Raw genomic sequence first — 27136 nt, 5'->3', positions numbered from 1 at the left:
AAGGAAGTGTGGCTGACATAATAGCACACAGCCTAGCCAGATTGTTACACTCATGTTGCATGATGCTTTGATCCTGTGACACTGTCACTCTTATCTCCTTCCATCGCCATTAAAGACTTCACTGACTTATACAATTGTTTAGGTTAGGAGCGTCGCAGATCCTTCACCTCATGCTGATTTCTCGTTGTTCCAGCCACAATTTGTCGAAAACCATGTCTGCTGCAGATGTTTTCAGACGTATACTGATTTGTATCACCAAGTATGACAATAGCAGCCTGCTGGTAGTTACATTCAATATATATGAGACAACTAGTGGCGTAAAAAACACACATTAGAAAGCAAAAAAACCAGGCATAGATGGTATTGAAGTGTGCTGGTTTATCTTGATATCTTTTACATATCTTTTAAGTTATTACAATGATTTTACCTTTTCTAACTTCATCTTAAAATGTTATATCTTATCTTAAGAAATGTTTCCTGAGATGGATCCCCTCTGCTGCTTTGGAGTGGAATATGAGTCTGTATGTCATCCTTTTTGGGGGATTGTGTCCATGTTGCTACCTCTTGGAAGACATTCTGTATATTTCTACATGTCTATATCTTAGACAAATTTTCTTTGGTGTTTAAGAATGTCTTGTTTGTTTTTTTCAAATCCTCAAGAATGTAAAAGACAAGTATTTTGTAATAAATCTATTTATTTATTCACTTTTTTCTAGCTAAATTTATATAAATGCATGTTTGTCTGTTAAACCCCTTTTTTTTTTTTTGTAAAGACTTTAAATGTTATTTAAATACTACAGCTATCCTCTTTCAGCAATGTCAAAGCCCTAAAATCATATATGCTGTGCACAAAGTACAGTATTCTTTATGCTTCTTTTTAAATGCTTTTTCAATGCTTCTTTATAATGTGACATGGACTAGCTGTTGGGAAGGTGGGATTTAGCTTTTCTTCTTTTTTCTCAAATTTAATTTATTGTAATTTCTGTATTTCCCCTGGTTTCATGGTTTTTTGTTTGTTTGTTTGATCATTTTATTTGTTGGTTATTGTATGTGTGTATATTGTATATCAAAGCTAGTTTTGTTATAATCTGTTTTGAGCTCTAATTATGTATTTCCCTTTTGAAAGTTAAAAACAACAAAAACATAACCCACACCAAGACGCGTTTATAATAAATGTGATTTTAAAAGTATTGTATTTTATTAGTTTATTATTTCAGCCGTTTTGAGAATGCGTTCTATATTTTGTTTTTTAAAAAACGCACTTCCGGCGTTCTGTGTGTGCACTTCCTCAATCGTCCGCTGTTCTGGTTGAGAAGGCCAAATAGCGAGTGTCCGGTGAGTGCGAACTGATTTTTAAAGTCTTTGCATTCCTTACCTATCTTTTGAGAGAGCATACACCGCATTTTGTGGAACCGATATAATTAATACAATATTTAGAGGGCAAATACTGGTATAAAGATTTTGCGGACAATAGCAGTATAGTCATTGAAAGTCCTTGAGAATATCAGCCTGTGGCTTGGCTAAGCTACTGCGAACACATCACGGACATCATTTAATTTAAAAAAACTAAGTTATAAAAATAAAATATATAAATGCATGTTGGAGAAATTGAATAGTAAATATGTGGAAAGCTAAGTAGCCTGTTAAAACGAACATGCTTGTGCTCCTGTCCTAAGCAACTTGCTACTTTCGCACAGTATCTGGATTGACCAGTCAAACACTTGCTTTATTATTTTGGACGTGTTACGTTTTTTTTTTTTTATAAATTACATAGCGATATATGGTGCTTAAAATCAACACGTATGTGTCAAATGCCTCGCGATGACAGCGGAACCAATGTTTTGGGCTTTTGTTTACGCTCTGTGAGGAGAAGTGGATAGTGGCACACTGTTTTATGTAAATGCAAATGTTTCGCAAAATTAAAGTGCAGTACAGTATTGAATTAGCCCGTTTCGTGTCATTGTTTAAAGTTGTGAGCATGTATGTTTAGTGTTGTAATTCGAGAAAATAATTTTCCATTTAGATCTCCATCTCTCATCTTTGTCCCTTTCACTCACAGTACACTTCACTGAGATGTCTGCGGTGTTACGTGTGGTCTACACCGTATCCAGGCCAGGTGAGTCTAAGGAGGATTAGAATAGAAGCGGTATATGAGTACAGTGAGAGTTATGTATGTATATGAATCAAAATAACTTCTTGAATCTCAGATGAGTGATTTGTATTTGTCGCGTGCTTAATTCTTAGGGTCATTTCTGGCCAGTCAAAATCTTGCACGTCCTCTCAGCCTATCCGCACACAGAGCAGGGATTAGTAAGTATCACACGGAAATACGATTCAATGATTCACTACAAAATACGGTTTTTGTAGTGAACCTTTTCCTATATCGTGACTTTGTTCTTTATGCAGAGTATGTCAATAATCAGGAGGAGGCCACAGATATGAAGTCCATCACGGACCGTGCTGCTCAGACTCTAATGTGGACAGAGCTGTTCAGAGGTCAGTGACAACATGACACTTCTAAAGCACTTCCATGAAGTCGTCGCACGAAGTGGGCATCTGATAGTTGTCTTGTTGCAGGTTTGGCAATGACCATGAGCTATCTTTTCGTTGAACCTGCCACAATCAACTACCCCTTCGAGAAGGGCCCTCTATCGCCCCGGTTCCGTGGGGAACATGCGCTCCGCAGGTATCCTTCTGGAGAGGAGCGGTGCATTGCCTGTAAACTTTGTGAGGCCATTTGTCCAGCACAGGTATACTTCCTGATTATCCTTGTTCGTTCTACTAAATCTTGATAATCGTAAGGACAAGCAGTAATTGCATGCAGGCTTATTTGCACATGTGAATAAGAAGAGTAATAGTAAATAAAATGTAAAATAAAATCTCCTTCTCTCAGGCGATCACAATTGAGGCTGAACCTCGTGCTGACGGCAGCAGGAGAACAACGCGTTATGACATAGACATGACCAAATGCATCTATTGTGGCTTTTGCCAGGAAGCCTGCCCTGTGGATGCTATTGTAGAGGTGAGCATCTCACATATGTTTCATGTACTCATCATGTCACTTAACCGGTTGTTTAAAGTGTTCAAACTGGTTTATAGTGGAACCGAAAGGATTTTGAGGAAAAATTAATCAGAGTTAATACCACATAATACATTATAGAGAATACAGTGAGAGAAAACAAATAGAATATACACTATAGTTTGGGGTATGTTTGCCATTTACTTGTTTAAAATGTTATAATATAATAATAATATGTTATTATCAACATTAATATTATTAAAATAGTTGCATTATGCTGTTTAATCATAAAAAGTGTGAAGTTAATAATCATTGATGAATAGAAATTTCAAAAGCTTACTTTTTTTGTACCAAAAATGTCTGGGTCACCATACTTGGCCACAAGTCACGTCCTCCCTATGTAATGTGCATTTAATTAAGGAGCATTATAGTGCTATTGCGCAGCATGAGATGTTAAAGGTACAAAATAAGCAGGCGTTTAAAAAGAAAACGCAACTGTTTTTCCATATTCCAAAACGGCTTCTCAATATATCCCTGTTTGGATCCTAAGTAATGAATTGAGCTAAGCTAAATGCTAACAAGGTGGCATAGTAGAAACATAGTGGCGCTAAAGCACTTAAGACGGGAAAGGTACGTATCAACTTGTCTAAGTTTAATGGAAGAACACAGTGGAATATAGAAAAACTGTGGCGTTTTCCTTTAAAAAGGGTTTATGGTCTCCATAAGGACAAATACATACTGTATGACCAGATTTACTGGAGTTAATTTCCACCTTTTCCTGTCTGTCTTTTTCTTAGGGTCCCAACTTTGAGTACTCTACAGAGACCCACGAGGAACTGCTTTATAACAAGGAGAAACTCCTCAACAATGGAGACAAGTGGGAGGCTGAGATCGCTGCCAACATCCAAGCTGACTATCTCTACAGATAAATAAATGTCCCTGTCTCTATTTCAACACCGTGACAATATACTCTTAACCATGCTCTCTTAACAATATTCACAGTTTCTTTTGCGTATGGAAGATTTGCTTTTTAGATGGTTACTGTTGTGCTGACTGCACATTTTCAAAGCCCAGGGACTGATTTTTTTTGTGAAGATGCACATAATTTTTGATTATGCATACATGTAGATGATCTGATCTAAAATTAAGTTCACACATTCATGTCCGTAAACTACAGCCTTAAAGTGTGAGTCTCTGTACACCTAAAGCTGTCACTTTGACACAGCATTACCTTCACGGATCAACTGTTGAGGTATGTTGTATAATAAAGTGTCAAAAGGCAGTATAATCAAGTTATCCTTCAAAGCCACCAAGGATGACGCACTACTTTGAGGCTGTTACATTCTCATTTTGAGGCAGTCGATCCATCCTTCCCATTTTTACCCTTCCTTTCAATTTTTGACCATCCAGTGGGTTTAAATTAAAGAGCTGTAAGAAACAAAAGCACTTCGACAGTTGTTGAATATCTCACATTGTATCCTTACAGGTAAAGACATTTTATTTGTCCTTGTGAGAACTGTACAAAGACTAAATACTTGTGGACCGTATATAATAAATGAATGCTCTGTCCAAATCTTACACAGTCTCTGGCCTCTTTTTATTTCGAATTTGAATTATTATAACTGCTTCATCATAAGAGCAATTTTTTGAAGATGAAGATTTTCTTTCTCTTAAAGACGTTTTTTGTTCATGATGTTTTGACTTATTTTTAAACTCTGCTGATGGAGAAGAAATATGCAGACAAACTGCTCCAATTCATGTCCAAATAACAATATGAATTACAATCTTCATTTGTTCTTAAGAATTAGATTTTAATAAGTTTCTGAATTTCTTCAAAATCCCCTCAACTCACCCCAACCAATCTTCACTTTACTTTTTTAATGTTGGATTGCAGAAATTAAATGGTTGATTAAATTTTTTTATTGGCATTTTAAAATGTACATTAATTAGTTTTAAATTTGTCTTAATTTGTGCATTGATGTATTTCCGTTTTTATGTAACTACCTCATTTTCTTATTTTTAAATCCCAGTCCCATAGTTTGGGGTAGTCCCATGTGTGGAGAAAAAGGAGCACCTCGGTAGAGGAAGATTAGCTTCCCAGCATACAACTGTTGCTCTAATCCGCTCTGAGAGGATAGACTTAGGACAACTACAAGACGAGAACCACACTGCCGTATTGTTTGGTTTTTGTTTTTTTGTTTTTTTTTTTTTCAAAGAAAAGAAAGCCGCTTTAAATTAATTTATTACTTATATTATTTTTCGGTGTGTAAAATAAAAGTTCCAAACGGTTTTATTAGAACTTTAAACATGGTGTATTCGGTTAACGTGTCAACTAGATATCCGGACTGAAAACGACGTCGCTGCCGTTTATCTTCTACACTGACCGTTACATCAGTTTGAAATCTCAGTCTCATCACACTGAAGATGAAGGACCGACTGGAACAGCTGAAAGCGGTAAGAGGGGTTTTTCCTCATGTTCTTACGATGATTTTTTTTACACGCAAGGCGGTTTGAGAACTGATTTGCTGCGGTTTGACCTTTCCCTGAGAGGTCCTGAGCTCAAAAATATTGACGACCAGGGTCATTGTAGTGAGTTACGGGTAGGTTGTCTATATGTAAATGTTAGCGATCGGTCAATTTGATCATGATTATACAACAATTAGGTTAAAAGAGTAAATAGTATTTTAATGTCTGACATTGTTGAGTTGCGAGACGCGCGTGACCGTTCACAGCAACGTGTCCTCCTCGTCCTGTCACAGTTCTGTATTTAATAAAAAAATTGGCACATTTCTGTTGAAACATTGAGGATAAGCTGCAATGGATTCTTTAACTTGCAGTAACAATTACAGGCTGCTGAAAAAAATCTTTTGTATGTAATTAGTTTGCTTGGTCTTGGTCAGTCCTGGTTAAACTGTTCTGTTGGCTGGTCAGGCCTGGAGACCAGCTGGTCGTTGAGTTAAACACCAGTTTCACCAGTCTGGAAGACCAGCTTAAACCAGCTAAAAAGCTTACTTAAAAAAAGGCTTAAACTTGTTTTGAGATAGAGAAAACACCATTTCTGCCAGGTTATTGAATTTTTGCTGTTTGTTTCTGTCAAAGCAGAAGTCGGATCAAACTCCTGATGATGTGGAAATTCCGGTGGAAAATAAGGAGTTTATGGACGAGTTCTTCGCTCAGGTACATGTGAACCAACTACACTGTATTCAAATGAACATGCGCATTTAAATGTCACACACTCTTAGAAATAAAGGTTCTAAAAACTGGGGTAACAGCGATGCCAACATTTTTTTAAGTTTCAAATGTTAAAAGAATTAATTTCCAGTAAAAAGAACCTTTAGTGCAGTGGTTCCCAACCTTTTCTTGTTTGAGGCACCCTTGGAAAGCCTTTCAAAAGTTCCCGGCACCCTTATAAGGAAATAGATATTTAAAATCTCAGTAGCTTATTTATTTGTTTCATTTCGAGAGTTTGCATGCAACAACACCTTATACCTAGTCCTAGATGATATGAGAATACTGTTTACACCAGGGGTTCCCAACCTTTTCTTGTTTGAGGCACCCTTGGAATTTTTTCCCCGAAATTTTGGCGGCACCCTCAAAAGATCTCACGGCACCCCTTAGTGCCGCGGCACACTGGTTGGGAACCACTGCTTTAGTGCAATGGAAAGCTTTCATGGATATTAAGAATTATTTATAGAACCACCAATGCCGATAAAGAACCTTTATTTTTAAGAGTGCAGTTAAATGGACATTTTTCTGTTTATGTTGTAGATTGAAGAAATCCGCACCAGTATAGACAAGATTGATGAAAATGTAGGCGAGATAAAGCGACTGTATTCTGTCATCCTCTCTGCACCTACATCAGAGCAGAGTTAGTCTAATAACATTTTACCTTCGTTCGATTTTTTTTTTTACATTTTTCTCTATCGCTTCCCTACCCCATTCATGCTTTAATTATCTCTCATCTCATTTCTCAACCAGAGACGCAGGATGAATTGGAAGCAGTTACCAATGAGATAAAGAAACTGGCCAACAATGCTCGCAACAAACTCAAAAGTCAGCTTTCTGCTCTTCTTTTGATTGTTAATGAAAATTCATTTTTTTTTTCCAGTAATTGATAATTGGACAATATTCTACATCACTATTATCTCAAATTCTGAGTCAAATGATTTTGTAAACCTTGAAAACAGGCATTGAGCAGAGTTTGGCATCTAACGCTGAAGAGAGGGTTTCAGCAGATATCCGGATAAAGAAATCTCAGGTAACCACTAGCCCTTCCAGTAAACCACTGGGATTTCCACAAGTGGTTTGTTTTTTAATCATACAGTGTTCTCTCCTTTCGTCTCCTTTTTTTTAGCACGCAATTCTTGCTAAGAGGTTTGTAGAAGTGATGACCAAATACAATGAAGCACAATTGGAGTTTAGAGAGAAGAGCAAAGGGCGCATCCAAAGACAGCTGGAGATCAGTGAGTGACACACACACACGTTCACAGACCACCTGTAGGTTTGGATTAAAAAGAAAATCGGTGCACACAATGCTGTATATACATGTTTAAGGCCATTGTCGAATCCTGTCTTACAGCTGGCAAAGCCACTACTGATGAAGAGCTGGAGGAAATGCTGGATGGAGGAAACGCTGCAGTATTTACAGCAGGAGTGAGTGTTATTCTAGAATATACATTATAGAATGATATTTTGTTGTACTAATATAACCTGTCTGTAATTGGTATGGGTTGTAAGATATTTTACTTATAATGTTGTTCATAAGTTCGGAGTCAGTCAGTATGAGAGTCATTATGATTTTTTAAAAGAAATAGAGACTTTTAATCAAGGACACGTTAAAAAATATGAAAATGATGCTGGTGTACAAAAAATGTAAGCTTCACAAAGATTGTCAACATTTTTTACAATTTTTCAACCAGCAAATTAACATACAGTACAAGAATGATTTCTGAAGGATCATGTGACACTAAAGACACTAAACTGCATCACAAAAATTAATTACATTTTAAAATAATTTATATTGTAATAAGATTTCACTGTTTGTACTGTTTGTATTTTAATTATATAAATGTCGCTTTCGTAATGAAAAATAAATAAATAAAATGTTTGTTTGCTTGGGTTTTTTTACTCTCATTTTCTATAGATTATGGACTCTGGGATATCAAAACAGGCCCTAAGTGAGATTGAGGCACGACACAAAGATATTATGCGGCTGGAGAGCAGTATAAAAGAGTTGCACGACATGTTTGTGGACATTGCAGTGCTGGTAGAAAATCAGGTACATGTGTTTGTCTTTTAAGGACATTAAAGTAAAGCCCTGTTTTGACTAAAACTAAAACTGCTTTTTGACTCCATTTTGTCAACAGGGAAGCATGATTGACAGGATTGAGAGCAACATGGATCAGTCTGTGGGTTTTGTGGAAAGAGCCGTGGCTGACACTAAAAAGGCTGCCAAGTTTCAACAAGAAGCACGCAGGGTGAGCTCAGGAATTATAACAGAACAACTATTGCGTCATATAATAAATAACACTTCCACTATTTTGTACTAAATGCACACTACAAGCGCTGAGATTGTCAAATTTGATTTTTCTTGCAGCCTTTTTTTTATTTTTATTGTTCCATCTATTTTTCTTCATGCATTGATGTGCTCTGTTTTTTTCTTAATTTCGACCTCATCTCTGTATGTCTGTTCTCTACGCTTCTTTCCAATCATCTTTCCCCGTTGCTTTCCTCCACTATCATTATATCATTATCGTGCTGTCACTGGCTGCCCACTTACACCCTTGCAGAAGAAAATGATGATCATGCTGTGTTGCACAATTCTGGCAGTCATCGGTGGTTCTCTGGTGTATAGCTGGCTGACATAAACGTCAAAGTATGCATTCATAAACCTAAATTCATAAAACCATTTGTGATTCATGTTGACCATTTGCGAATGACATCCGGTCTTTTCCAGGTGAAAGGTTTATCATCTCTATGAAGAATCAAGAGACCCATCTTAATGCAGATGAATCCAAAATATCCCTACAAACACAAAATGTTTTCCAGTGCTTGTTCAAGTCATTTTCCCATCATTTTTGTTTTTTGTCTTTTATGTTCTTCCTGTCTTATCAACTGGCCTTGCATTGTTAGAGGCATCACGGTAAAATGTGATGTGCAAGCTGTCTATTTATTTTAGGGCTGTGGTATGAAATATTGCTTTTATCTATTTGTTTGTTTTTTGGGAAATTATGAAATAGCCTATTTATGATGATAAAAGATACATAAGAGGCTGGGTTTTGTTTTTTGAGGCCTCAATTTTTGTAACGGACAAGTGAAACAACTTACATTAGCAGTGACAAATATTTTGTTCTTGATGAGAAAAAAAACGTTCATTTCTTAAACATTTACATTATGTTTTAGCTTTTTTTTTTAGGATTAGTCAAAATTATTTTAAGAATCGTTGAGGGTAAATGTGGTTCTGTCTTTACTGATAATTTGCTTAATTAGTGTAGAAAAATAGCACTTAGTTGCCTTATTTCTTAGGTTAAATTGGTATTGTTCTCTTATGTTCTTGATAATATTAGAACTGTATATTTTGTAAGCATTAAGGTAATTATACCGTAGTCAGACTTGAGTTGTCTAGACGGAGTAATTGTGATTAAATTACCAGGGTTGTATGAAATCTGTCTTATTCGTTCTTTCGTCCAGGCTTAAAAAGTACGTTATTGTTATTTTTGTTTATGAGAGAAATTCTTCTGCAGTTGGTTTTGGCTGAAGTTATCATCGACAGCCGTTTAGTCCAATGAGAGGCCGCGCGTTAAGCTGAAGGCTGACCAATCAACAACTACTTCCTGATCACTTGGGTTAAACGAAAAGTTTTACCATGCGGAGTTACCTGTGGTGGCTTACCGACGATTCAATGTGTACACTTCTCCCAGACAGTTTATTGGACCTAATGAAATGTAGAGGATTTAGTAAAGCCTTTATGTGAAGTTCGTTCTTCGTCAACGGGCTAATTCGAAGGAAATGTAGACTTCTTTGACCAGACGACCCAAGCGAGAGCTTTATATGCAGTCATGGAGTGGACGTCCGCCGGTGATGAGACGTCAATCCACGGAAGATCGAAGGTATTTAAAATATATAACTCATAACGATTAAAGCAGTTTTGTTACAGAAATTGTACCTAAAGTGAGTGTTGATTTTTAATCATTGATTGGTTGGCAACTCGACACTTTGAGCACATAAAAACCAATCTTTGTGTAGTTGTATTGATCGGCGTGCAGCTCCAGCCAATGAGAGCGTGTTTTTTCTGGTCACGTGTACTATTATTTGTCTGTTAGCACCGCCTTTCAGTGAAGTGACAGCGACACTAACCAATGAGAGCAAAGCCGATGGCGTCGCATGTGTCTGTGATTGGGTGCTGAACCACTAATAGGCGGAGCTTGCTTCGTGGTGTTTTTGTGACGATGTGAAAATGGCGGCGAATGATCTACTACATTAACTTTGTCGTGAATTCACACAGTGGAGCTGTCTAAATAATGCTTACTTTCACTTAGGATAGAAAAGTTACTAGACGAGCCTAGCCGGAGTGCACATTTTAATAGTAAAAAATACACGAGGACTGTTTTAACCGCTGGATTTTCCCCACTGTGAGCCCGAGTTTAAGTCTTGTGGAAATATGGTTTTATTTGAAACTTGAACCAGGATTAGCGTATGTTACTCGATAAATATACGCTCCTCATTTCTCGCCTCACCCTCCATGGTTGACTGAAATATTAGACGCTGTACATATAAGCCGTATGTATAAGCAAGACCCCATATCGCTTTGTAATTTTAATTTTTTTACGACCGTGTTTCTGGTCTGGTTAGCGGTCGGTTAGCTGGTGCTGATGCGCGTTCACTATCATCAGCAGCGCTTAGCTTGACAACATAGCGTTCATGGATGTTTAAGTAACCTCCCGTTTTTTCATGTTTGTGTGAGATAATAATACTATAGTTCTGTAGTATTAAAGAACACCGCTTCGGTGTGAACGAAGAGTCGACGAGTTCTTAACTATATGAAAACAGTGATTTTTATTTATTTATTTTTATGTATAGCGCTTATTCATGCAACGTAGCGTTATTTCGATTGAACGGACACTGTAATAAAGTGACCATCAAACACAATTGGGGCGGCTATTCTAACGCGATCAAGTGATACAAGCGCGTTTCTTGGCTCGCCGCTTGCATAGGCGGGCTGCGCTCGACTCTTCATCCTGACAATGGACGACCCCAAGCCGCGCTACAGCAAGCGACTGGTAAGTGCAGCACAGTGGACACTTGGAGAATAAAATGCTTTGATTTGTAGGGTACATTGTCTGCGTGCGTATATATATAATATGCATGCATGCATGCTGAACAGAAAGTTCAGCTTAGGCTATTGAAATATTGGCGGTGTTCACTAGAGTGGAAAAAATAATCTGACTAAAATTACTATAATTTCTTAAGATGGTTTACGATTTTGAACAGATGTCATTGTCAATAAAATATTTCTTAAACTATGGCAAGTTAATGGAGAGGTTGGGTAAAGTGGATAAAGCATTTTTTATTTATTTTATGTATTTATTTATTTATTGGCTGACTCGTAGATCCAGGTTACCATCGAGTGCCAGAAAGCACTGACCCTGACAACTGTATGATCAAGTCAGTAAAATAATTCAGTAATTTCACAAAGCATTCTCGCAATAAACAATGGTGAGAAAAAGTCTTGGAGCTTCACTGATCAACAATATCTTTATCTTAAAAATGTAATATAAAATGCATATCTCACAAAGCACAAAATGAAACTGCAGGGGGGATTGTGTTACCCTGTTCTTGTAAGATATATATATATATATATATATATATATATATATATATATATATATATATATATATATATATATATATATATATATATATATATATAACATTTTTATTTTTAAAAGGTCATATTCCCTTGATCCAAAATTCTCACTATTAATATTCATATATTTTATTGATCTCAACAATACCCATGCAAGTGTAAAGCGTGTTTACCTCACATGTGAGACTGTCAAAAAGCAACCAATATCATGTTTAGTCATACATTTTTACATAATATGTATTATTAAAACCAACACAGGACAGTCTGGTCAAGTTGCTTTTAGTCAACGTTTAGTTAGAGTCTTGTTTGAATCCTTAAATCAACAAAATAGTGTTAAATGACTGCTTAATGTGTAAAATGTGCACACATAAAATTATTAGTGTGATATTGTTTTAACAGTGATTTTTAGAGAATTGGTAGACTATAGTTAAAAGATTTAGGGCCACAAAATGATTGATTGCGATTAATCACATTCAATGTAAAAGTTTGTTTACGTGTGTTTGTGTGTGTGTACTGTGTATTTATTATGTGTGTGTGTGTGTGTGTGTGTATATATATATATATATATATATATATATATATATATATATATATATATATATATATATATATATATATATATATATATATATATATATATATACACACACACACACATAAATACACCTGTGTATATATTTGAAGAAAAAATGTTAGATTTCTGAATAAAATATACACGTGTGTGGTCGCACTTATAGTACGTAAACAAACTTTTATTTAAAATGTGATTTATTTGTTTTGCAGCCCTAGAAAGATTAAGCAGCCTTTTGCTCTATATAGATTAGAATTTAGAATGTATCATCTGCGATGTCCAGGTGGTTTGGAATCATAATGTCTGGATTGTAACATTTGTCTTCTGAGGAACAGGACCGTGATTGTAAGTAAGGAGGATTGGATAGATCGTTGCGTGCAGACTGTTTTTGTAGAGGCTGGGGAAGTGGAGGACGAATGATTAGATTGGTTTAGCAGACCATGTGATCAGACATGCGGAAATAGGGAGAGGAGTGGGAGGGGGCACTGCAGAGGCGAAAGGATGACAGAGGAGAACAGACGGCAGATTTTCTCATCTTGAAAGAAATGCTGGGATGGAGAACGGGCAGGAGATCCTTACGCTTGTCGACGGGGGGATGTTGTTGATGAGGCGCAGAGGAAGGAAGAGGAAAAGCCAGCAGAGAGATGAAGATGTGACACTGAAGGTGCGAGGTGTGTAGTGTCTCATTGCCCTCCACAAGGGCTTCCTCTTAGCGCACTGCAGTCTAGGGCCTCGCTTAGAGAGATGGGATCAGATCCTAGGGAATAACGAGTGTGCGGAAAGGTTTCATCCTGGCTTCAGTTGCATTGTCGTTCCTTTTTTTTATACTTCATCCTAATTCACCCCCCTCCTGTGTTCCCACGTTGTGTTTCGCAGTTGGTGTCAAATGGGGACGTGTTGCAGTACAGCTTGTAATGTTTCAGCATTTGCTGCTTTTGTCAATGGTAGATCTGATAGTTGCGAGTGGAAGAGATGGAAAGATGCAGTGATGCAGCGACAGATGCAGGGATTGCGCACAGGCCCAGAGGAGGGTAAAAAAAAACTGCAGCGGCGTTGGCTAGGGATGGGCACAAGCCCCTAAATATGTCACTACTGATTAACCATCATAATACATGTCTTCAAATATATGTCTCCTTAATGTTGTTTACAGTTGCGTTTTGGGCGGTTCCTTGCTGTCTGATTGGTTAACAATAGGAACATGGTGTACATGGTGACTTTCAGTTTGTGACAGCAGTTTTAGATTGGCGTACACACAGGGCATGTTCTTGCTTTCAGAAACAACCAGACAAAGCGCAATTGGTGTATTGGTACAAGGCACAGGTCCTGAAATGTATAATTTTTTTTTAAACTAGTGCAATTCTCAAAGGCTGAATAGAGTTACAAGACAAATATTCATCCGGTGTTTTGCCTGTTGTCTGCTAATGTGAAGGGTTTTTTTCATAGGGCTTTGTTTGCATGCTCATAGAGGTGCACAAGGTTTGATCAGTTATCTTTTTGAATGGACTTATTGCTAATTTTGTATGATACTGCATAGTCATACCCAATTCATTTCATTGATTTTTTTTTTTTTTTTCCTCCCCCCTCTTTTTTGCTCGATGTCGTTGAGAGGGTGTGACGGCAGGGCTTTATGAAGCGTGTGATTGGCTAGTGGTTCCACATCACCATAGAGACATTGAGGGCAGAGGCAAGGGCGAGCAGAGGAGGGTCTTATTGTTTTGTTCTCTCTCTCTCTCTGTCTCTCTGTGTATGTGTGAGATACTCACCTTCTCCCATTGAGCTCAGCATCATAAACATTGCAAACAAGCATTATTTTAGAGTAGTATTTTTTTTTCTTTGTAGCAAAAACGCTTTCCACAGTTTGTAAATTACTGTTTAAAATATTGGGTTCTGCTAATTTTATTTTGTTTTTAAGAAATACCTTTAAATCAATTTAAGGAAGCCTTCCTGATATTTCTTAAAGTAACTGTTAATTCTTAAATTGTCACAAAACACTTCTATTTTATATAATTGCTGTTCTTTTGAAAATTCTATTCATCAAAGAATTTTGAGAAGAAAAGAAACGTGAAACCTTTCACAAAAATATTAAGTAGTGTTTTCAGTTAAATATAACATTAATATTTCAATAATGGTAATGGCTGCTAAAAATTTTTACTTTGACATCATGGTAGGAATAAATTACGTATTAAACTATTAGCTATTAGGCTGTTTTTATTGTAATAACATTGTATCACTTCTTGTTTTGAGTATAATACTATATACACTTCTCTGTGAAGGATACATGCAGTGCAACAATTTTGAACAGATGCATTATGGTAAAATAAAGGTACATCTGTAAGTGTACAGCAACTCATATATGCTCTGATAAATAAACCGAAAAGTGACCATTAGTATCTGTGTGACCATATGAGCAGTTCTTCATACTAACAGTGAAACCTTATTCTTGTTTGTGAATTTGTGTTGTCTTATTAATAGTTGGTGTGTGTGGGCTAGCGCTTGTGATGGTCATGTTAGTCTGTGTATGTGTTAGATTGAGAGTGTAGGTGTGCGCTCCAATAACCAAACAATTTGAAGCTGTGGTAGTTATACAACATTTGTTCAGCCTTCAGGAGACGAGGAGGAGTGTGTGCAGAGAAATGCTGTTGCTCTGGCATCAGTTTTTCATTGTCTCATTTTCTCGCTCTGTCGTGTTACAGCGGTCTGGCACACGGCGGCGTTACCAAGACGATGGCATTTCAGACGACGAAATCGATGGAAAGAGGACTTTCGATCTGGAGGAGAAGCTTCACAACACCCGCTTCAACTCAGACAGAGTCAAACGCATGGAGGGCAAAGGTGAGAAAGAAACGCAGCTCTTTATGGAACTCTTCAAAAAGCTTAACGGAGTGTGCAATTTAACGCTACCTGTTGTTGTTTTTGTTTTGTTTTTTAAGACCTGACATATGAGTACGTTCAGAGATGTGGGCTCCGGGACCCCATTATCTTTGAGAGACCTGATGGACTTGGCATTAAGTAAGATATTGTCCTTCTATTTTATTATTTTTTTTCTTTATTCTTTACACACTTCAGAATGTTTTACATTGCAAATTAAGATTAAATTTAAAATATTTCCTTTTTAGTATGCCAGATTCAAACTTCAGTGTAAATGATGTGAAGATAGGTGTAGGTAAGTTTTTTTGGGGGGGTCGGAAATGGTGATGAATTTCATATTGATTAGCATCAGTGATGCTTCATTATCTCCTCCCTGCTCGCCTCTGTTTACAGGAAGTCGGCGTATGATTGACGTGATGGATGTGGCTACTCAGAAGGGGACAGAAATGTCTATGGCTCAATGGAGGCGCTACTATGAGACTCCTCCCTCTCAGAGAGAGAAACTTTATAATGTTATCAGCCTTGAATTTAGCCACACTAAACTAGAGAGCCTTGTGAAAAGACCTGCTACGGTAGGTACTTTTAACGTTAACGTCACTTAATTACTCTCATGTCCTTCCAAAGCTGTAAAACCTTTGTTCATCTTCATAACACACATCAAGATATATTTTTGATGAAATCTGAGAGTTTTCTGACCCTGCAAAGACAGCAATTGACACATTCAAGGCCCAGAGAGGTAGTATGGACATCGTAAAAATAGTCCATGCGACATCGGTGGTAATTTTATGGAGCTGTGAAATACTTCTTTGTCAGTCAATGAATCTTGCATGTTTGGAACGACAGGAGGAGCGCAATTAATCACATAACTTTAGTCTTTGGTTGAGCGATTACTTTAAAGCACAGCAAAATTACTAAAATTGAGATCATTGAATTTTTTCCATGTTGTTGTAGGTGGACATGATTGACTGGGTGGACAACATGTGGCCACGACACTTAAAAGAAAGACAAAGAGATTCTACAAACTCGATCACTGAGATGCAATACCCCAAAGTGCAGAAGTGAGCATATATTAGATCCTTAAATATAGTTTGCATTAATAAATGCTTGGCTTTATTTTACATGTTTAAGACTTTAAAACAAAAACGGCTTGTTCCCCAGGAAATAAGTCCAATTTTTTACACAGCCCTCATTGTTCATTCTTGTTATTCAAATTTGCCTTTGTTCTGTTTCCAGGTACTGCCTAATGAGCGTGCAGGGCTGTTACACAGATTTCCACATAGACTTTGGAGGCACATCTGTGTGGTACCACATACTACGAGGCTGCAAGGTCAGAGAACACTGTATAAATACACCACTGTTCAAAAGATTGGGGTCAGTAGGAGTTTTAATGGTTGGCTTTTAATTGATATAAAATAAATAAAGTAATGTAGAATTGAACTTTTTGATGGTAAGCCTGAATTTTCAGCACCCAAGACTTTAAAGCAGGAGTGCCCAAACCTGCTTCTGGCGACTCCTGCATTAAAGTCTTAGGTGCTGAAAATTCAGGCTTCAGTAAAAAAATTCAGTATTTGTCACTTTTAATCAGTGCTTTTGAGTGCTTTTGTTTGAACAGTAGTATACATGCTGAAGTTATGCTTTTTCAAATTTATGACATTGAACTGAGCATGAGCTCAGTGATATGAACTTGTTTTGTATAATTGGTATGCTGTCAAAACACCCAGAAATGTTTTTGACCTATATGAGCTTGACTTGAATGTGTCTGCTACAGGTGTTTTGGTTAATCCCACCCACGCCACAAAACCTGCAGCTTTATGAGAACTGGGTGTTGTCAGGGAAACAAGGCGACATCTTTCTTGGGGACAAGGCCACTGATTGCCAGAGGATTGAGCTCAAGCAAGGCTACACATTCATTATTCCATCAGGTGAGCGCATGCTGTTGTACTATGTTCGTATTTATTTGGAAATCTCTAAGATTATTATCTTTTTATGGTTTTATGTTTGAACTTTGAAAATTACATGCTTGCTTTAAATTTAACCTAAAGAAAAACTGTTATTGTTTTTAGGTTGGATCCATGCAGTGTATACACCAGTAGACACACTTGTGTTTGGAGGGAACTTTCTACATAGTTTCAACATCCCCATGCAACTGCATATCTCCAGCATTGAGGATAGGACCCGGGTCAGTCCAGCATTTTACTGCAAGCACCATTTTGTTGTCTTACTTTCATGATCTTTTATGGGCTCACAAAAACTGCAGTAACATGACCTGTTCATATTTCACCCTAAATTTAAGAAGAGTGAGAACTTACTTGCATAATGCATAATCAGGAAAAGTAGTTTTAATAACTGGGAAGTAATGACTAGGAATAAGAAATGGTAATAGTCTCTGGTTGGTCCTCAGGTGCCAGCTAAGTTCCGGTATCCGTTCTATTATGAGATGTGCTGGTATGTGTTGGAGCGCTATCTGTACAGCATAACCAACACCTCCCACCTCATCCCTGAGTTCCAGAAATACTCTCTGGGAATTGGTCAGTACATTTTCAACACATTTACATCTTGACAGATTTGATTGTATTGAGCACAGATAAGCTTTACTCTGCCCCTCTCTTTCGGAATCTATTACACAGGCTTGAAGCAAGAAAGCTCAGGCTGTGAGGTACTAAATGGACATGCTAAAGAGGAAAGAGATGACAGCGACGCTCCCTCTTCACCTAATGCACCCGGGGTGAAGCTTCACTTGACTCCTTTTGAGCTGGAGGGGCTGTGGTGCCTGGTGAGGAACCTGGAGTCATTGCCCTCACATAAGAAGTGTGTGCCTTCAGGAATACACAACGCTGCTGCCCTGCTACACGATATACGGGTCAGAACTCATGCTAGTTGTGCTTTACACTTGTGGTTATTTTGATTGTATTTTTGTGTGATAATTGTGATTTTTGTGACTGGAGATACAGGATGTCAGTGTTTAGCATTAGGTTTTATTTCATCTAGCATGTAGTTGGCACAGTTGTTTTGAAGTGTAATAAGTGTTTTTTGTTTTCTGTTTTTCAGGCATTATTGAAAGAACATGCCAATGACATCCCTAAACTGTCATATACTGGAAAACCTATTGTCAGATGGCCAAAGAGGGTAAAATCTCAATAATGTTTTAAAGATCTATAATTTAAAGAAACTAATAAGTAAATAGTTTGACAAGCTTTTTTGTGTATATTAAATTAATGGTGCAATCAAAATATCCCTTTTATTTTATTGTGAAATATGACTTTTGCTACATTGACAAAGGTGACTTTCCAGATATGTGAATTTCAAAAATGAAGCTCGAGTTAACTGCTGACAAAAGGGGACATGATAGCCAAAAAACAAATTTTACAATTCTGTTTGAATATTTTCTCCTAAACCCATCACACTGCAGCACTTACCCCTCATTTCTCTTTGTCCCTCTCCCAAGCCCCCTGGTACCAGCCCCCTCCTCCCCCTCCACCTGTTATTCGTCCCAAGCTGGCAACCACACCCATTATTCCTCGGCCAGTCAAACCAGCCTCTAACATGTCGGTCCTGCGACGGCGTCGTGTGCGCTGTAAACGCTGTGAGGCATGTCTGCGCACAGAATGTGGCGACTGCAACTTCTGCAGAGACATGAAGAAATTCGGTGGCCCTGGCAAACTCAAACAGACCTGTGTGCTGCGCCAGTGTCTCGCCGTGAGTGTTTTCACATTGTGCAGTTTAATTTCAATGCAGCCTTCCTTTGTTTGCTTTTATTGATTAATATCGCTTTGTCTTTCTCTGGTCTCTCAATAGCCTGGCCTGCCGCTCTCTGCTGTATGTGAGATCTGTGGGGAAGGCAACCAGGACACTGGTGAAGAGCTCATGGAGTGCTCCAACTGTGCTCAGATTACACATCCTAGCTGTTTGAAGGTACAAGCATTATTACTACAGACAGCAAGTCAATAGATGTCTCTTCATGCTTTATGATTCATTCATCTCTGACTAGAGGCTTTGCAAAGTGTGGAGATCAAAAAAGCATTTTTAACATGACAATGCTTAACAACTGGCTTTCAGTAAAAATCTTATTCACGTTCTCCATAGAGAAATGCATTAGTATAGCAAGAATAACTTGCAATTTATTAGCACTTCAAGGAAAGATCTGCCTGAGCTTTGAAGAGGTTTGACCAGTGTAAATGGCAAATTTCTAGGTCAGACCAACACTTCCTAGAGTCTTAAAGAGAGAGCCATAAATCAGAGCAGTTGATTCTAGCTTGGATACTTTTTTGTCTTTTAATGACAGATGAATTTTCAAAAGCTATTACTCCAGTCGTTAGTGTCACATGATCTTTTAGAAATCATTCTTATATGTTGAAATTTTGCTCGACAAACAAACGTTTCTTACTATTTTCAATATTGAAAAAGTTTTAAAAATGACAATTTAATGGGGAACTTTTAATAAACTAAAAATAGACTTTTTGTAATATTTATAATTAAATGCATCCATGCTGAACAAAACAGTTTGAATGGTATACTCTTAGTGGACTTAATTTTATTGTGATTGCTTGTTTCATTGCCATTTGCTATGCTTTGTGGTTTGGGCTGCTTTATTTGTTCTTATTGATAAGCATACAAAGCCAATCTTTTACGTTTTCTCCTGTACAGTAAATGGTTTGACTGTTGTAATGATCTTATGTCCTCTGTCTGTGTAGACATCTGGTGAGGGAGTGGTAAACAAAGACCTGCCGAGCTGCTGGGAGTGTCCTAAATGTGTTATAGGCAAAGACACAGATTCTGAGGTAAAACACATTTTTACAAGCACAAAAACATTTTTTCCTACACCCACAGTTTTAAAGAGGTTTCTCTCCCTCTTTTATGAGCACACGTTCAGGCCTTTAAAACGAAGGAAGCTTTGAGTGTTTGTTCTAATGCTACTAGCTTTTGCAGGCCTGCATACATTCTCATTCACACCATGTAGAAAGACGCATGCCGAGAGCTTACTGTAATGTACACACTCAGATCTGCGTGTGTGTCAGTAACGCTTGTTTTCCTGTGTGCCAGTCGTCAGGCAGCGGTGATGACATCACGGCACAGGATGGGTCAGGGGGGCTCGGGGGTGAGGGCGGGGCATGGCACGGGGTCGGGCGGCCCCCCTCTTCTCTGTCACACGGGTCGCTCCAGAAACGGGCCGCAGCCCCTGAGCAGCGGCTCAGGAAGCGGGTGAGAGGCTCCGCCTTCCTCACACACCTGCTGCCGCATGCACAGCCGCTCTGCTCTGCCTTGATAATGTATTCCCCTCCTTGCTCTCTCTACCTCTTGCAGTAGCCCCCTCATCTTTTTTTTTTTCCATGTTTGTCTTTTCTTGCTATCTCTGTCTTTGGCCCACCCTGCCCTGTTCATCATCATTGTGCCCCTCTGCTTTGACTGACTCAGGGTTTCAGAGTCAGCTTTGTGTTTGCAGCTTGTGTGTTTCCCTCCAGTGATCCTGATGTGTTCATCACTGTTTCTCGAGGTTCATAATTAACCACAGCTTGTTATTCTGTTTTGCAGCTAAAATTGGAAGGTGGTAGAGCACATGTACGTACCTTTTTGTTTGTTTGTAGGATTGTGCTTATCAGTTCTTGAATGGTTTTATAAATTTTTTTTTTTATGAAAAACAAAGTTTATAATCATTTTGTTTTGGCTAGATGTTTGTGACAGCAAGTGGATGCATTTCCACAGCAGGCATTTGTTATAATTAAAATGTTAGGTTTTATTTAAATTGGTTGGTTAGCATGATTTTAGGCCGTGTCTCTGGAAATGCAGCTAAAGGGACCTGTTTTTGTTTTTTGACATTCACATGAAACTAGTTGCAGAGAACCTGTTGTATTGGTTGTGAACAAGGTCTATGATAAAATGAATGAATACTAAATGTTTTGCTATATCCACATAAATTAACTTCTGAATAGAAAAACACAGTAAATTGTTTGTTATAACTACCCATTTTATAGGTGTTTAAAGGTGTTTTAGTGCAAAGATATTTAGTCATTGTTACCTTGTGCTCATAGTTTTGATTAGGTTTCAAGTTCTTCTAATGATATAATAATAGAACATAATAGATAAACTATCAAGACATTTGGAGAAAGAAGTCAAAAAATACAATTATTGTATACATTTTGTTGGGCCTGCAGTGTAGCTGCAAAAGTTATTTTGACACATCCAAAGCTCAGATTGGCTTTGAGACACCTCTAATAGAGATCTAGCTATGTCAGTAAGACAACCTCTGAGCCATATATGTAGTCCAAGATGGCATGGTGTCTTGTGTTGACAGTCCACAGAAGAAAGGGGTAAGGTGAGCAGTAGCTCATTATGATTTAAAGAGACACCAAACTGGGTTGCTGTTCTTAAGAAGGTAAAAAGGTGTTGTTTACACGACCATTGATGATTTTGAAGCAAAGAATCTTACTATCTTGTGGAAAATGGGCATTTGATGTCCCCTTGTAAAATTGTGAAGATCTAAACCATGTGCCTTTTTCTTTTTTCTTCTTTTCTTCTTTTTTTTTTTTCTCTCTTACAGAAACGCAAGTCTTCATCTCTTGATCCTCGAGTCGCTAAGATCTATCGGCGACATGGTATGGACCACGATGATGATTCGGGCAGCGATGATGACAGTGGCAAGATGTCATCTGTCCGAGGTGGGGTCTCTTCGTCCCGCCGAGGTTATGGAGCTAGTAGGCGAGGTGTTTGGAGAGGCTCCTCGCATCGAGGTAGTCGAGCGGGAGGCAGCTTGGCAGCAGGTTCGCTGAAAATGAGGCGGGGACTTGGGGCAAGAGGAGAGAGAGGAGGTCGGGTGAGGTTAAGAGGAGGGTCCCACATGAGACGGCGGCGCTATGAAACGGAGGATGACGATGATGACGACGACGACGATGATGATGATGATGAGGAGGATGATGATGAGGATGACAGTGATGAAGATAGACATCTTAGCCGGTCGGATAAGGAGCATCGTTCAAGGAGACGGAGGCGGAGAGGTGACGACTACGATGATGATGACGACGAGGACGATGATGATGAGGAAGACAGCGAGGAACAGGACTTTGAAGGAGAGGACGATGAGATGGAAGACTTGGATGATGGAGGAGAAGAAGATGAAGATGATGAGGATGGAGAGAACCAATCAGACTCTGATCCTGATCCACCCGTCTTACTAGTCTCAGACTTGAACGATGACCTGCTGAACGATTCCTACCTGACTGTGACCCTCCAGCGTCCTCCGAAAGCCAAACGTGATCCTGGATCCATTGTACCCAAACTGGAGGCGGCTATGTCTCCCCGAACACCTAGCGGTCCTGGTTTTATCCAGCGTAAAACGCTACCCAGGACCCGACTCAGGAACAGCACCTCGACGCCAGCCGGAAATGGCCTCTCTCAGTCCAAAAGCGTGCACTCGTCCGGCCGCCACACGAGGCGGAGCTCCAACCAGGACGGTCGGGAGAGAGACACGGCGTCACCGTCCTCTATGTCTTCTCGATCTTCTGTTTCACCACCTCCTCCTCCTCCAGCCATCACCACTTCTTCTCCTCCTTCCCTCCTCTCTCATCCCTCGTTCCGTGACGTAGGAAATGAGCGTGGCTGTGAAAAGGACATTTGGATGTCTGTGTTCCGTTACTTGGATCGGAAGGATTTGGCTGTTTGTATGAGAGTCTGCAAGGCTTGGTACAAGTGGTGAGTGTAGTTAAAGCCTCAACAGATCCTTTTTAACAAAGTTTTTTTTTTTATCAGAAGAATGACCTTTCACACTGGAGATTAAAATTATTAAAAACTATTATTAAAACTCAAAATCTGCGATCCTATTTCATTTAAAATGATTAAAAACTATTATTAAAACTCAAAATCTGCGATCCTATTTAATTTAAAATTATTAAAAACTATTATTAAAACTCAAAATCTGCGATCCTATTTAATTTAATATGTATGAATCTGTTCATTTACATGCAGTTATCTCATGATCAGGTGTTTTCAGTAGGTGTGTGCGATATTGACAAATATCTTCCAAAATTTCGTTGATAACAATTAGGTTGATATTTTGCTGAGCATGTTATTATGATATTGTGATTTTAGACTAACAACACAGCTAATTTAACAGTAATCTAACCTACATCATATTTGTATGTGAGTTTTTTTTGTTGTTTTTTTTTTCACTCATTCCGAGTAATTGTTTTGGTTCTCTCCTGCTGCAGGTGTTGTGATAAGCGCTTATGGACACAGATAGATCTTAGTCGATGTCGGGCACTCAGTCCTCAGGCTCTGTCAGCTGTCATAAAACGACAACCTATGACGCTTGACCTCTCCTGGACACCAGTATCAAAGAAGCAGATTGCCTGGCTCATTCATCACCTCCCGGGTAGAGTTTACTCAAATTGCGGCTCAAATGAAATTGCTAAAAGTAAATCATGAATCACACTGTCTTTTTTTCCTACAGGTTTGAAAGATTTAACAATGTCAGGTTGCTCATCGTTATGCGTGTCAGCATTAAGTACACAGAGCTGTCCGGGTTTGCGTACCCTTGACCTGAGCTGGGCCGTGGGTGTGAAAGATACACAAATAAAAGACCTCATTGTGCAGCCAGGTGAGACGCTTATAATCTCCATTGAGATTGTTTGGTGAGAGCTGAAATTCACCTCTCTTCTCTCGCCTCTGTTTTCTCTGGTCACGCACAGGAAGTGAAAGTCGCAGTCGTCTGAGAGGTTTGCTCACTCTACGCTTGGCTGGTTTGGATGTGAACGACTCTACCCTGAAGATGATCGTCAGACATATGCCTTCTCTGCGCCGGTTAGATTTGTCCCACTGTCAGGGGCTTACAGACCAGTCCATCAACCTGCTCACCGCTACCGGCTGCAACACTCGCAACACACTCAGACAGCTCAATCTTTCAGGTACCTTCCATCTTCTGAAAATATCTGTCTGTCACGTGATTTAGCTTATCCTTGTGGTGCCCAAGAAAACACAAAATAAAACTAAATTAAAATCTGTTTCTCATTATTAACTTGTTGCTTACTAGCATGCATACTACTTGTATATTTGCTGTTTATTAGCACATTAATGGCTTTTTCTACATGATCATAGTTTAAATTATTTAATCCTATTCCAAACCTAAATTAAGAAACTACATATTGTTAATAAGCAAATAAGGAGTTTATTAGAAGGCTAAAAAGTTGTTCCTGAACAAATTGATGTTCGTAAAGATATTTGAAGTATTTTAGATTTAGTTGAAACGCATCGCTGTTGCAGTCACTGATTACTATGCATTTATGTCTAGTAATAGCTTATGATCTACTATTTATGAATTATGACAGCGTTTACTTTATGGTTTTAATATTATAATATATTGTAGATGGTTGTAAGAGTGCATATTTTTGAATGAGCAGCTGGAAGTAATTAAGAATATCAATTTCAAAATAAGAGTCCTGTGTATTTCTGGCTTTTTATACTTAAAAGATTTTATGCATGATGCCTAACTTTTCTTTAATAAACTGTATCTGGCATTTTAATGAATCATTTTAACCTTTCTAGTTTCTCCCTGTCACGAGAAGGAGATAATAATTTAATTGAGCACATCCATTGATTAATAGAGGTTTTAGTTTGTTCTATATGGATATATGGAATTAACTTTATTTGTGCAGGGCTTAAAGAAATAGTTTGCCCAAGAATTTCCATCTGACAACAGTGGACTACTTGCATAGTAGAGAACGCACTACATTTTAGTGCTGGCATTTTTTAAAAAAAGTCATATTCTCTGCATTACTATAGGTAAATGTTTTTTTTTTTTTTTTTTTTTTTTTTCATTTTTACCTTTTGTATAACAACACTTTTCCTATAAATAGCCTACCACAGCTATGGTCAGTGTAGTAACCGAATACATTTTTGGTTCATTTCTCTCCTGATTCAGACACTTCAGAAAGCAGTATTATGGATGAAAGGTAGTTTAGCTGGAGTTAGCAAGTTAAAAGCATTTTAATGGACTTGTGTCTTTCAAACAATTATTGTGATGCTTTTATCAGTTGGTGGTTTATCTCTCTCTCTCTCTCTCTCTAGGTTGTAATAAGTTGACAGATTCTTGTCTGTCCTATATGAAGCGACTATCGGCTTTGGCTCTGTTGGATCTGCGGGGCTGCAGGAACGTGACTCGACGCAGCTGTGAAAACTTCATCTCTGACCTGTCCTACTGCACCGTATTCTGTCTGACCGAGGACAAACTCATTCAGAGAATATCATAACATGCACACACGAACACGCACACACATACATACACACACAGTCTCTGCACAGCTCAGCTTAGCGAGCTCACGAGTGCTCCATCCCACTCAATACAGGCTCATCTGGCCTGAACGGGAGGATGAGGCTGAAGAAAAGAGACGGATGAAGGGATATGGCCGCTGTCCTAGAAGAAGGGTAAAAACAGACTGACAGGGGAGGTTATTTTCTGCGCTGTCTGCAAGCAAAGTGGAGGATTTTCTTCCCGCAGCCGACGAGGCCGATGCAGACACGTCCAGCGCGTGGCTTTATCTTCTTCTCTGGGCATTCAGCCTAATCCAAAGTGACTCCTTCAGAAGATGTTGCTGATATGCTTGAAATCGAACTTTACAATCCAGCCCAGGTGGGATTCGGTCCTGGTGTGGCCAATGACGTTGCAGCGAATTCAAGCAAGGAGAAAGGAAACGACAGACACGTCCTGAAAGTTCTCATCAGCCACAACTTGATCAAAGAATGTAGTGGCAGCGCAGGATGAATCTGAATCACAAAGACTTAGCATACCGCTCCAGATCGTTCACTCATGCTTTCTTAGTGACTTTGTCTGAACGCAGATTTCGGTCTTTCAAACCTTTCTGGAGGTTCTGCTGCCTGGATGTTTGTAGACATTTAACCCACCACACTAAGTTTTTACTCATACAAAAAAAAATCACTCTGTTTTTCATTCATCTGAGGATTTGTTCTTCTGCTTGCCGTCATCTCACCTGCATTCTCCTGTCCTGTCTAAACTTAGAGGGTTGCTCACAGTTCATTTACCCTTGGAAAGCTATAATTTAAGTGCAACTTGTAGCAACACCAATAGCAATTATTTTCTGAGGACTTTTTAAACAAATGTTCATTTGTTTTGTTTTTCATGGAAAAGCAGAAAAATAAAAAGTGGAAAGCAAAAAATGTTTTACCTCCTTTACACATATTCACAAATTCTGTGCAAAAGCAATATATGACACATTTTGTAATTTTGTGACTGTAAGCAGACCTTATTTTAGCAATTCCATACAGAGATTATTGTACATGATAATAGAAGTGGGATAGAAATAGAGCCTGATAAGGGCTTGTAATGACCTGAGTGCAGGTAACTGATCTACAGGGCCCAAAACTTTGAAACCATGTTGAAACCTGATATTTTGTATTCCTGGAAAACTGTGAAGCAATTCGTTTTTATTTATAGTTTACTACATTCTGTGTGAATATTTGAATAATAACATTTTAATCGGACCAAATCTTTTCAGTCCATTTTGATGCCAATAATTTCTATGTATGCTTCTGACACGCATGAATCGCATTAAATACTATAATACCTGTTTAAAATCTTACAATATCAGTCATTTGGTGGTAAATATAGTGCCTAATGGCCCTATTTTATTTTATTTTTTCACTGTGATCTTGTGCGGAATCAAAATATTCTTATTTGTTCCTATATACAAATCTTTTAAATGCCTCAATATCACCTTTCAGGTAAGAGCGCATTTGTTATTCTGAAGGTACATGGGCTACAGAGATCGTTTGCATTAAGGCAAAAAAAAATAAAACGCGGTAAAGGGGT

General features: G+C 38.3%; 3 protein-coding genes across 7 annotated transcripts; all 3 read left to right on the top strand.

The window, feature by feature from the left end:
- The first annotated feature begins 1271 nt into the window (after window positions 1-1271).
- Window positions 1272-4597, top strand: ndufs8a (NADH:ubiquinone oxidoreductase core subunit S8a). The gene is made up of 7 exons (XM_043239153.1): window positions 1272-1335; window positions 2060-2116; window positions 2245-2310; window positions 2407-2496; window positions 2578-2750; window positions 2894-3022; window positions 3817-4597. Exons 2-7 carry the CDS (start codon window positions 2074-2076, stop codon window positions 3946-3948), a joined length of 633 nt encoding a protein of 210 aa, XP_043095088.1. The 5' UTR covers window positions 1272-1335; window positions 2060-2073; the 3' UTR covers window positions 3949-4597.
- Window positions 4598-5443: 846 nt separating this feature from the next.
- zgc:165520 (uncharacterized protein LOC571872 homolog) lies at window positions 5444-8886 on the top strand. 5 transcript variants are annotated; one of them, XM_043239057.1, is made up of 10 exons: window positions 5444-5473; window positions 6122-6196; window positions 6788-6887; window positions 6998-7072; window positions 7207-7277; window positions 7374-7482; window positions 7599-7672; window positions 8163-8297; window positions 8386-8496; window positions 8809-8886. In XM_043239057.1, exons 1-10 carry the CDS (start codon window positions 5444-5446, stop codon window positions 8884-8886), a joined length of 858 nt encoding a protein of 285 aa, XP_043094992.1. The 5 variants fall into 5 exon arrangements, with proteins under 5 accessions (XP_043094992.1, XP_043095009.1, XP_043094983.1 ...); XM_043239074.1 differs by having other exon boundaries at window positions 6119-6196; window positions 7599-7678; XM_043239048.1 differs by having other exon boundaries at window positions 5444-5482.
- A 1583-nt stretch (window positions 8887-10469) lies between these two features.
- kdm2aa (lysine (K)-specific demethylase 2Aa) lies at window positions 10470-26906 on the top strand. The gene is made up of 22 exons (XM_043238447.1): window positions 10470-11298; window positions 15150-15288; window positions 15387-15465; window positions 15573-15619; window positions 15718-15896; window positions 16276-16382; window positions 16558-16651; window positions 17093-17246; window positions 17388-17503; window positions 17726-17852; window positions 17952-18184; window positions 18373-18451; window positions 18770-19020; window positions 19120-19236; window positions 20016-20102; window positions 20365-20523; window positions 20854-20880; window positions 21860-23007; window positions 23523-23686; window positions 23765-23911; window positions 24003-24218; window positions 25378-26906. The coding sequence occupies exons 1-22, from the start codon at window positions 11263-11265 to the stop codon at window positions 25557-25559; spliced, it is 3888 nt and encodes a 1295-aa protein (XP_043094382.1). The 5' UTR covers window positions 10470-11262; the 3' UTR covers window positions 25560-26906.
- The last annotated feature ends 230 nt before the right edge of the window (window positions 26907-27136 follow it).

This window comes from Puntigrus tetrazona, chromosome 1 (genome assembly GCF_018831695.1).
Source record: "Puntigrus tetrazona isolate hp1 chromosome 1, ASM1883169v1, whole genome shotgun sequence".
Lineage (NCBI taxonomy): Eukaryota > Metazoa > Chordata > Actinopteri > Cypriniformes > Cyprinidae > Puntigrus > Puntigrus tetrazona.
Note: the sequence above shows the minus strand (reverse complement) of the source record. Positions and strands in the feature narration are given on the sequence as shown.

What these genes read in the sequence shown, in the direction of transcription:
- kdm2aa (XM_043238447.1), top strand. Translation starts at nt 11,263, where the DNA reads ATGGACGACCCCAAGCCGCGCTACAGCAAGCGACTG. An exon ending in CAATACCCCAAAGTGCAGAA is followed by an intron (nt 16,383 to 16,557) that starts GTGAGCATATAT and finishes TTCTGTTTCCAG; the next exon opens with GTACTGCCTAATGAGCGTGC. An exon ending in GAAATACTCTCTGGGAATTG is followed by an intron (nt 17,853 to 17,951) that starts GTCAGTACATTT and finishes TCTATTACACAG; the next exon opens with GCTTGAAGCAAGAAAGCTCA.
- ndufs8a (XM_043239153.1), top strand. Translation starts at nt 2,074, where the DNA reads ATGTCTGCGGTGTTACGTGTGGTCTACACCGTATCCAGGCCAG. An exon ending in CTACACCGTATCCAGGCCAG is followed by an intron (nt 2,117 to 2,244) that starts GTGAGTCTAAGG and finishes CTTAATTCTTAG; the next exon opens with GGTCATTTCTGGCCAGTCAA. An exon ending in CGCACACAGAGCAGGGATTA is followed by an intron (nt 2,311 to 2,406) that starts GTAAGTATCACA and finishes TTCTTTATGCAG; the next exon opens with AGTATGTCAATAATCAGGAG.
- zgc:165520 (XM_043239066.1), top strand. Translation starts at nt 5,444, where the DNA reads ATGAAGGACCGACTGGAACAGCTGAAAGCGGTAAGAGGG. An exon ending in TCCGGATAAAGAAATCTCAG is followed by an intron (nt 7,278 to 7,373) that starts GTAACCACTAGC and finishes CCTTTTTTTTAG; the next exon opens with CACGCAATTCTTGCTAAGAG. An exon ending in TTCAACAAGAAGCACGCAGG is followed by an intron (nt 8,497 to 8,808) that starts GTGAGCTCAGGA and finishes ACACCCTTGCAG; the next exon opens with AAGAAAATGATGATCATGCT.